Genomic DNA, 10918 nt, shown 5'->3' with positions numbered 1-10918 from the left:
AACACCAAGAAACAACAAAGCGAAAGGGGGTGGGGAATACAATGGCGTGGTTGCTAACTTCCAGTGAGTACAACTCATTCATAGGAAATGCCCATTGGCAGAAAGAAATGGAAACAGATTTCACCAATTCCCCCTTCCCACAGCAGCCTCCTGTGCCCGCTAGAGTGTTGGACTAGGACCTAGGAAAACCAGGGATCAAATCTCCACTTAGCCATGACCCTACCTGGTTGCCCTTGAACCAGTCACTGTTTCTGACCTAGAAGAAACATGAGCACCTTTGAGGAAAGGTAGGATATAATGGTAACATTAAAAAATTGTGGGACCTTCTGACATACAGGTGGCGATTTGGGCTGCAGAGGAAAAGGAGAACTGGCAAAAAAATCACCTCCCCCTTTGGTCTGTTAGTTCTGCTCTAGGCAACTCTAGATCTAGTCCATATGTGTTTATTTTGCCACAAATGCAGTGAGATTAACACATGTCCATTTATTATACATGACATAACAAAAATGTATGTGCTCTATCTTTTTCCTACATGAAACTGAATTATGAAGCAATTATTAGACTGTACAGTGTTAATTACTTTTATTTTTTACACAATGCATAATGGTTTCTGTAAACCCTTTTCTTATTCCTGACAACCGTATTTATACAGTCTACACATACGATGAAACTCATATGGCAGAATATAAATTGTTGCTGAGAATCCCCTTCTGGTTGTTATTCTAGCATTTCAAGTTTCTCCCATACATAAGACTACCGGGTAACTGGCCTATACAGTAGTTCCACTCTGTCTATGAGCCAAACTGAATGTGACATGGAAGATCTCCTTTGATACTTCCTTTGATACTTCCCTCCCCAGAACATTGGAAATTGTAGTTCTGTGTTGCTGTGAAGGCTCCCACAACAGAATCTCTGCACCCTTGGACTAACATTTCCAGAGTTCTGTGGTCAAAGTAAGGACAGCTAAAAGCAATCAGCCAATTTATTTCTATCTGTAGCATTAAACTGTAAAACAAGAATTCTGTGGATCTTGAAATTAAAAAGAAGTAACTTTAGATTATTATTTTTTCCAAAGCTTTTATTTTTGGACTTTTGATATGAAGGCAGCTTGCTTTCAATTACTGAAGATGAGGTGCAAAGGTGGCACTACCAGCCTGATGATGAATGAACTGCCATAATTTATGAGAAACTTTACAAATATTGTGCAATGTGACATTCGCTAGGATATATATTTTTTCTCTATTTGTATTATATCTGCATAGTTAAAACAGAATTTTCAAGAAGTTACGCTGCATCTGTGCCAGCAAATATATTTTTATAAACATGAGAGATGTATCAACAGACAAATATGCAGATTATTAAATGTGTCTAATTCATGCCATGGAGTTATTATGCTCGTTATTTGGAAGGAGGGACTTACTCATTTCCTTTTTAACAGTTCAGCGCTATATGTAAATGTATATGTATGTGAGTATACACACAGAGCACTTGTTTTTATTGTCAGGCGCATAAAGTGTATTGAGAGGCTTACGAGCGCCTAACGAACAAACCGGGAAAGGTTGCCTCATAACGGCCAACTGAAACCCCGAGGACGCGGCGGGACCAGCGCAACTCCTGGCCCCGCCTCCCTGTCAGAAATCCCCCCCACGAACCGCACGCGCCGCCGGCGACCCAACCGCATAGGAGAAGCTTAAGCCACGTGAGAGAGGCTTAAAAAAAAAAAGCAGCAGGTCCCTTGTCGGGAGAGGGCGTTTGTTAGATCATAGAGAGACCCATTGGTAAGTAGAGCGCCGTCGACTGAGGAGCGTAGACAAGGGGAGCTGACGCGAGGCGCCAGGCTTAAGGCCCCGCCTCTTTTCCCGCCTACTGCCACCACCGAAGGCCTCCCGGAGGCCAGCCAGCGCCCCTTGTGGCGGCTCCGGAGCCGAGCAGCTCCTCCTCCACCTCCGCTCCCGAACTAACAGGGATGAACAGAACGCCGAGCGGGTGCAAGAAGAGGCCGATGTTGTTATCCCGATTGGCAACCAAACAGCGTTCCCTTATAAGGTAAGAGCCTCCCGCGGCGAGGGCGGGGGCGGGCAGGTAGGCGGGGGCGATGAAGGAGGGGGCGGGGCCAACGGCCCGAGGGAAAATCCCGAGGCGCTGCAGTTTTATAGTGGGTGGGCGTGTGGCACGATTTAGGCCGCAGTCCCGTACACCTGCTTGGGAACGAGTCCCGTTGAATTTAAGTTTAAAGAAAAGCAAACCCACACGGACAGTTCTCCTTTCGTGGAATCGGAAGGCATCCTGAGGATCATCTAGTCCAACCCCCTGCAATGCTGGAATAAGGCGGCGGTCCCATATGGGGCTCAAACCTGCGACCTTGGGGTTATCGGCAGCCCGCTCCTAACCAACTGAAGCTGTGAGTGGCAGAACAGTACTCAGTCTAGGCCTTTGGGGCCTTTCACAATATGGTTTGTATAAAATCATAGAATTTTGCAGTCGGTAGGTAACCCCGAGGGTCATCTAGTCCAACCCCCTTCAATGCAGGAATCTTTCGACGCGTGGCTCGAACCCACAACCCTGAGATGAAGGGTCTCGTGCTCTACCTGACTAGGCTACTATCGCGCTGGAAGAGAGATTTCTGCTCCCACGCAGCAGAGTTAAGCGCGACTGCGGTTCCTCCAAGTGCATTAAAAATGGTCAAATTGGAAGGGACCCCTGAGGGTAATCTGGTCCACATTTTGCCCAGTGTGTGGCGCTTGAGCCTGCGACCCTGAGATTTAAGAGTCTCATGCTCTGCCAACTGAACTAGGAGTGAAGAAGCAGGCATGCGGGTTCCCAATGCTGCCACAATTATATATGCTTGTATGAAGCGGGCTTTTGAACTCCCCAAAGACTGGCAGAGCCTAGAGAAAACACTCTGCTTGCTCTATTCGGAAAAATGTTTTGTTTGGCTATTGTATGCACTTTACAAGTTACCTGCCGCCAAGCAACTGGGTTTTTGAAAGACTTAGCAATGATACCCAGGTCAGTGCAGAGTAACATAACAAATCAAGCTGGAATTGTGTCACAAGCATAAAGCGAGAACTATGTGCAGACATACCTGCTGTGGACCTTACATCAAGTCTCACACATGCAGCACTAGTTTAGTTTGCCACCTGATATCTGAGAAAATGGGTTCTGGGCCACAAGAGTTGATGCCACAATTTATTACTTCATAAGGTACCCCAAGACTCTTTGTTATATGTGGAGTTATATGTGGAGTGTATCATCAAGTAATCACTCCTCAGTTGTCTCCCAGGACAGACGGATGCCAACCATGCATTTAGAAGACAACTAGAAAACGTAGCCATTTCACATATGGGATCACTAAGGCAGACTTGGGACGTATCACTGGCTTGGATCATTTTGAGTGCTCTGCACGTGTTCTGAATTCTCTACCGTAGATACTCACTTATTCATCTTTAGTGAATATAGTACAGGGAATACAGAACACATGCAGAGCATTGAAACTAATCCAAGCCAGTGGCAGGAAAGGCACAATCTGCATTATATAGTCAAGGTTTTAAGCTTTTGCCAAATATTTTTCTGTTGCACACTTCTCCCCAGCCACTACAAACACTTTAAAAGAAAAAAGAAATGGGAAGGCAGCTGTACCCCAAGTAGTAGGGCTGATTATTTTTCACTCTGATGGTAAACTTAGTACAAAGTCCTCTCCCCAGCTTCTTATATTTGCCTTAGGCAAGGCAGGGAGCTGCTGCCAATCCTGACTCTTTGGTGAGAGTACCTGTCTGACATAGATGTCAGAAAACAGATCCCATCCCCTCCCAAAGAATTATGAGTACCGTAGTTTTGTCAAGAGTTGCTGGGATTTGTACCTCTGAGGGATAAACTGCAGTACAGTCATACCTCGGGTTACAGCCTCTTCAGGTTGTGCCTTTCGGGTTGTGCTCCGCGCCGAACCTGTGGAAGTACCAGAACGGGTTACTTCCGTGTTTCAGCGCATGTGCAGAAGCACCAAATCGCAACCCGCACGTGCGCAGATGCAGGTTGCGAACGCTGCGGGTTGCGAACGCGCCTCCCGCATGGATCATGTTCACAACCCGAGCGTCCACTGTACCCAGAATTCTTTGAGGGAAAGAATGTTTCAAATGGGCTTCAAAGCTATAGTGTGTATGCAACCTTAGAAATAAAAATGGGTAATGTGAGAAGAACATCAATATTCTAGCATTTGTTAAAGTTGTTGTTATTGTCTATTATTGTAACAAAGTAATATAAATACTTTTTTAAAAAATGCACATAATACCTACTGGTTCATGAGCCTCTATTCTTGGACTTTGTTATTTTAACCCATGTGCAACTATACTTATTCCATGTTTTGTTCCACTAATTTTATAGTTTTGTTTTTCATCTTTTAATTTTTATTCATTGTTCTTTCTTTTATTATATACATTGTAAAATGAAATTTTAAAAACTTTACGGAAAAAAGATACATGGACCTCAGATGTATACTGTGTTTACTTTGATTCATCCAGCATGCTCTTTTCAACAGTGAGCCTCAAAATGTTCCTGGGCATTTACCTTTCGTATTTGCGTCATTATATGGAATAAAGACAAATTAATGACAGCAAAAATGTTTCAAAGAATGTTTTTTGTTTGCTTTCTTTATAGATGTATTCCATCAGAACATAAAAATGGATCTGGGGAAAGGAAAATTGCTGAGAACTGGCCTCAATGCCTTATACCAGGCCATACATCCTGTGCATGGGATTGCTTGGACTGATGGAAAGCAAGTGATCCTGACTTCATTATATCAGCATAATGGAGAACCTAAATTTGGCAACTCAAATGTTGTTGGCCAGTTTGAACACGTCCATGGACTTTACTGGGCTCCATCTTGTGCCCCAGATCTCCCTGCACTCCTTGCTATCCAGCATAAAAAACACATCACCATGTGGCAGCTATGTTACAGTGTTTCTGAAAGAAACAAACTGATGATTTATCAAATCAGCGAAATTGGCGAGCTGTTTCCCATACTTCCTCAGGGCTGTGTGTGGCATCCGAAAAAGGAAATCTTGGCTGTGCTTACTACGCGGGACACATCTGTGCTACACTCTGTTCGGATCAACAACTCCAGAATAAAAGCAGATATTAAAAGCAGTGCTCCCATCCACTGTGCTTGCTGGACTGAGGGAGGCAACCGCTTGGTGGTTGGGATAGGCAGTGCCCTCCATTCCTACATTTGGGATGATGAACAGAAAACTTTGAATGCATGCTCTTTTTGCCCAGTATTTGACGTGGGAGGCTACATCTGTGCAATCGAAGCAACATTAGGTTCTCAAGTGGCGGTTGCTACCGAACTTCCACTAGATAAGATATGCAGCTTAAACGCGGGCATTTCGTTTGAAATGCCATCTGAGGCTGTCGGAAACTCCGTTCCCCCACAAACTTCCTCGTCGGGCTGCAAAGAAGAGCTCTCTGTAGACAGTGGGAAAAAGTTAACAGACCAAGAAAAACCTGGGTCTATTGTAACTTCTACATCTTCGTCAGTGGATCTAACCCATCTCACTGCGAGCAAGCAGCAATCTGATAACAATTCTCTTGTTCATCTAAGAACTAAGGATTACTTAACAGGAAGTGGCCAAGATGCCTCACACCTGATCTTGGTGACTTTTGAAAGAAAAGTGACAGCTACCAAAAAAGTCAGCATCTCAGGGATTCTGGTCCCAGACATAATGACTTTTGATTCCAAAACTCAAACTGTGGCAGTGGCGTCCAACACTTGTAATATAATTTTGGCTTACTCTTTATCTTCATCTCACTTGCCTAACATTCAACAAATTCAACTGGAGAAAAGCGAAAGGCCAAAGGGATTGTGTTTCCTGACAGATAAGCTATTGCTGATACTGGTTGGAAAACAGAAATTAACAGACCCAGCTTTTCTTCCATCGTCACGCTCAGACAAGTACATTCTTCGTTTGATGGTCAAAGAAGTTGTGTGCAAAGAAGACTCTTCTGTCCTTTCAGGGACTACCCAGGTTTGCTTTGCAAACGTACCGGTAAAAAAAGAGGGCATAGAAATTCATTCTTCAGAGCCTCATGTCCTGTGTGATGGATTGCTGCTGCCAAGTTGCACAGCAATCCAGTCTCCTAGAAACAGAAAACTCATAGAAGAAATTGAGAGCCCTGCTAATGAGCAAAGCATATTGACCAATGCAGTTGACTTCCAGGAGAAAAAGATTTCCAGGGACTTCCCTCAAGTCCTGGGAAGTTTGGATGCTGAACCAACAAATCGTTCACTTGTTCTTCAAGGAATCGAAACTGATTCAGGATTGTCAAACATGTACATTTCACCAAACAAGCATGTGCATAGTTCTACTGATATGTCAAATTCCTCAAAAACAAACTTACTGCAAATTGAAAAAGAACCCTCTTACACCTCTAAGCATCTGGAAAGGCTGTGCTGCAGGTTTGCAGAATTGCAGCATCAGCTTTTTGAACTAACAGAGCTTTTGAAATCGGGGAAAAAACCTCTGCTGGGATATCCATCTTCGCGTGCTCCCTCTTTCATTAACATCATTTATCAGGTACCTTTCAAACAAAAAGTGTATGTATTCATGTGCTTTATTGTTACCAGCTATGCTTAAAACTACTAGCAATCTTGCTTCCTTTCTCTGGAGAGAAGCATGGGCTGGCACAAAATCACTGAAGGGAGGCAAACTATTTTACTGTACAAAGGTAGCTGTGCAACACTAAGAGCATCTAGGGATGGGAACCTGTGGGCTTCCAGACATTGCTGGACTACAACTCCCATCATCCCTGGCTATTGACTATGCTACCTGTGGCTGATGAGGTTTGGAAGTGCAACAAATCTGGAGGGTCACATCCATAGAGCGACAGCTGGGAAGGAGACCTCTGGAAATTCACTGGGCGTTCATCAGGATGGTTGAGACCTGCTTGGAATTCTTATGTGTACAAACAATGCATATCTGTTGCACGGGCCTGCAGATCCTTGAATGCAGTCCCAGACCGTGGGCATCTGTTTGATTTTGGCAAGTGCTGTCCAATTTGAGGGCTTGTGCTAATTACCTGTTAATGGCAAATCAGCAAATTTGGATATAGTTTCCCCACTCCTGGGCCAAGCAGGTGACCGACACAGGCTGCGTTGGAACCTTCAGCAAATTTAGATGCATGCAGATCAGACTTGTTGCTAGGTGCCTGGGAAGGGGGTGAAATAAGTCTTGATCATGGTAATATGGTAGTTTGTTCTTAATTTACAGAAGGATTGTTCCGGAACTGTTACACCTGAGAAGCGATCTGTTATCCTCTGTGATGGCAAACTTCGTCTAAGTCTAATTCAGCAGATTTTCAACCTGACTCTTGTTGAAATGCAGCATGGTAAGTTCTGTTTGTCAGAAATATGGTACAGTATTTAGTGAAAATATTTGATTGATCTGGAAGGAAGGCAGTGTGCCAGTGGGAAAACAGTTGTGCCTTTTATTGTGTGTGTTATATTTGGTTTAATTTAGAATTCAGAAACGGGAGTTGCTTTACATTTTTGTTTATAAGAGGTGAGGGTGCCAGAGCCTTTTATTTTCAGCTAGAGTTTGTGCTTATTAGAACAACATTTGGGCACTCAGACCATTTGGGAAATCAGAGAAGGAATACTGATTTCTTTTGCATAACTTGTATCTTCTGTGTCATTTCTCACGATATCACCTATGCTTTAGAGCTCTCCAGATGTTTTGGAACTACAACTCCCATGATCCCTAGCTAACAGGGCCAGTGGTCAGGGATCATGGGAATTGTAGTTCCAAAACATCTGGAGAGCCAAGGTTACTTATGCCTGCTTTAGAGTAATGTATATTTCAGTAGCAAGTGTAAATAGATATTTCTGAGCATTAGCTCTGCTTTTCCTCATAGGGAATTTCATTTTGATTGCCCTTTTCCAGCTCTACAGTATCCTTTTTGAGGTGCTATGACCAGAATTATGCTCAGCATCCCAAGTGCAGTTGCCTAATTGCAGACATTTTACAAGTTAACAGCACTATCAAGGCCCAGTAAAAAAAACAGTGTGCCCAATTTAGCAACACCCTGCTCCATATTCAGTGGCTTCAGCATGCTTCATTTGTTGCAAGCTGCTGCAAAAACTCGCATATGGCATTTGGAATAATTTAAGAAAATTGCCACCGTTCTGTTCAAATCGGCAGTTACATTCTTGCTATCAATAGTGATTTTCAGATTGATTCCTCTTATTCAATTATGAAAGTAAATCTTATAAATTGTGACTTGCCCTAATTTTACTTGCACAATTTCAGGGTGGGTTATTAACACGTCTGCAATGTGTTACATATACTGGCTTGTTTACCTGTGCCCGCAGAGATATTTTGAAAGTCTTGTGTGGTATTGGCCTTAAGTTGAGTTCAAATAAAGCATTAAGCAGAAAGATTAAAAGTTCACATGACTGTAAAGCCTCAATCTTCTCATGATGTCACTTGTCACATAGTGTTACATAACCGACAAATGGAGTTGCCAGTAAGAATTGCATTTCTAGCAGTTCCTAAAATTACGGGTAGTGAATGACTTCGCTGTGTCGATATAAAATTTGAGAAGTACTTCATGACTGCTAAAAGCTGACTACACCTGTAATCCAGGAACAGTTTTACAGTTTGGAATCAAGTTTCTTTGGAAAGGCTGCTTCACGAGGTGCCAGCAGAACTAGACATTTGGACCTGCCGGTTTTCTCCCTGATTGTGCCGCAGTCCTTTCAGGAAGAGGTGGTTTGGGAAAGCTGTTTGCTGCCCTTCCTGACATCTTTTACAATAATGCCCCCCTTGCATGTCTGTGAGTCTGCCTCCCTGTTTCTCTTGAACTGCTTTGCTGATGCTGGCATTATTCTATCCATGCCCTACCTCAACTCAAGGTGGCATGTACTGTCTGGTTTTACTCCCCTTCCCTATTTTACCTCCTGCTTTTTAAGCCTGTGACGTTTCATCCTGAAAAAAGCAAGCCTCCAAGTGCCTCTTTAATAATGATGATGATGATGATGATGATATATTATTTATACCCCACCCATCTGGGGTATGAATGCTTTGGGATAGCATTGGGGGAAATGGCTTTTACCTGCTTTAGGAAAGCAGAGGCAGGCCAAAAGCTCTTGGTTCTATTAAGGCTAAAATAATCTCCAAAGTGTTTCCATGCACATTTCAGGAAGAACACCCCACCCCAATCTTTAGGCAGCTTACTAACATTGCTGTATCAATGGGCTGAAACTGAGATGAAAGGGAGGAAGGTCCTGAACGGTGCAGCTAGGTAGATATAGACCTTGGGCTTAACAGTCATTTCACACACACATCCTCCACCATTTCATTCTTTACTTCCAACATTCCTGCTGTGTTGGAAGAAGAAAAAAAAACCCCAAACCAAAACCTGTTTGGTTATCCTGATATTTTTTTAAAGAGAAAAATACTCTTGAGCATCTGCAGCATTGCATTTTCAGACTCAGCGAAATTGTAGTACCATCAGGACTACAAGAAAAAAATGGGAGTTTGCTTCTGCTGCTCAGCACGAAACATCTAAAGTCATTGGCAGCCAAGCTACAGATCAGTGGGGTCTGTGGCCTTGCTTGACAACAGGAGGGACCCTGGCTAAAGCATAGAATCCAACCTTTGTTGCTGCTTAATTCTCCAGTATTGAGGTGCTGCATGCTCCTCTGCTCACTGGGCTACATAAGCTGAACCAAGACATGGACAGCTGTCAGAGTGGAGTGGTCACCCCCAATTTCTGTTTGGTTTGCTAGTACTATTCCTTCCCTTGGGAGTGTTCATGTCTTACTAGCTTGTACCAGCCATTCAGAGTGTGTAATCACTGTATTGAAATAATACCATTCTCAATGTACAAGGTAGAAGCTGCAATGCAAGAATTATTTGAATTAAATGCTTCCAGCCAAGAAATGGCCTAAGTGTCATTTTGATACAATCTCATTTTAAAAGTTGTCTGTGACTTGGAAGTCATGTCAAGATGTATTTCTTGCTGCTTTCTGTGTACGTAAAAATTAATCTTAACATGGCTAGCTAGAAGCAGGAGTTCCAGCTCCCATGCCCGGGGCTGTGGGTGCCCTTCATGGGGAATTTTGTGGGTGCTCGGGCACCCAGGGCCCTGGGGAGTTAGCACCTATGGCTAGAAGTGTATTGCATAATTGTTGGGTCTGATACCGTTAAGCTTAATTCTGAATTTAGGCAGTCAGCCAGCTACTGTCATTTTATATCACAAACAGTGTAACAAAGATCACTGTTTTTCTATTATGCTCTTGAAAAATTGTATGTATCTCATGTCTTCAACAGGTTTGTCCTGGATTGTGCTCACTTCAGACAACGAAGGTTTTATTCCATTAACATTTGATGCCCTGCAGGAGATAGTCATAAGGGATGCCCACTCTAGTGATATTGCCAGGTGTAATGATAGCAGCACTGATTCTTCCAAAACACTGGATGCTATCAGTTCCACAGGTGGATACAGGAAGCTTTCCTCCCAAAGCCTGGATCGTGATAACAGTTCTATGGAAGTGATGGGAGAACATTCTTCTCAGAGTCTAGTACAGAGCAATTCTTCAGGCCAAACCAGTACGGCTTCATAACCAAATTAAAGTCGTTCCATCAGGACAGTTTGTTAGTTGTCACTTAAGACTGAAAGTTTTCACTTTCCAAAATTAAAAGTTGCATTTTCATGGGAGTGGGGGGAAGGTTCCCTGCTTTTACAATCCTATGGTCTTTCACCATTTTGTACATCTTACCTTGTTGGTCTTTTTTAAAATATAATTTACAGCTCTGCAAACTTCAGGTTATTTTAGTAATGGATTCTGGTATAATTCTGTAGACCACATCCACAAGTTTATTCAGTCTCTTATTTATTTATTTATTTATTTATTTATTTATTT

At 43.0% G+C, this 10918-nt stretch overlaps 1 protein-coding gene across 3 annotated transcripts; it reads left to right on the top strand.

Annotated features, from left to right (window-relative positions):
• Positions 1–1886: 1886 nt before the first annotated feature.
• Positions 1887–10918, top strand: LOC118082451 (WD repeat and coiled-coil-containing protein). 3 transcript variants are annotated; one of them, XM_035109973.2, is made up of 4 exons: positions 1887–2046; positions 4654–6569; positions 7263–7380; positions 10326–10918. In XM_035109973.2, the coding sequence occupies exons 2-4, from the start codon at positions 4677–4679 to the stop codon at positions 10616–10618; spliced, it is 2304 nt and encodes a 767-aa protein (XP_034965864.2). In that variant the 5' UTR covers positions 1887–2046; positions 4654–4676; the 3' UTR covers positions 10619–10918. The 3 variants fall into 3 exon arrangements, with proteins under 3 accessions (XP_034965864.2, XP_034965866.2, XP_034965865.2); XM_035109975.2 differs by lacking the exon at positions 1887–2046 and adding an exon at positions 2141–2401; XM_035109974.2 differs by lacking the exon at positions 1887–2046 and adding an exon at positions 2401–2453.

This window comes from Zootoca vivipara, chromosome 3 (assembly GCF_963506605.1).
Source record: "Zootoca vivipara chromosome 3, rZooViv1.1, whole genome shotgun sequence".
Lineage (NCBI taxonomy): Eukaryota > Metazoa > Chordata > Lepidosauria > Squamata > Lacertidae > Zootoca > Zootoca vivipara.
This window is presented reverse-complemented; position numbering and strand designations above follow the sequence as displayed.

Coding starts and splice junctions, on each gene's coding strand:
- LOC118082451 (XM_035109973.2), top strand. CDS start 4,677: ATGGATCTGGGGAAAGGAAAATTGCTGAGAACTGGCCTCAATGCCTTA. Junction 6,570..7,262: donor TCATTAACATCATTTATCAG/GTACCTTTCAAA, acceptor CTTAATTTACAG/AAGGATTGTTCCGGAACTGT. Junction 7,381..10,325: donor TCTTGTTGAAATGCAGCATG/GTAAGTTCTGTT, acceptor TGTCTTCAACAG/GTTTGTCCTGGATTGTGCTC.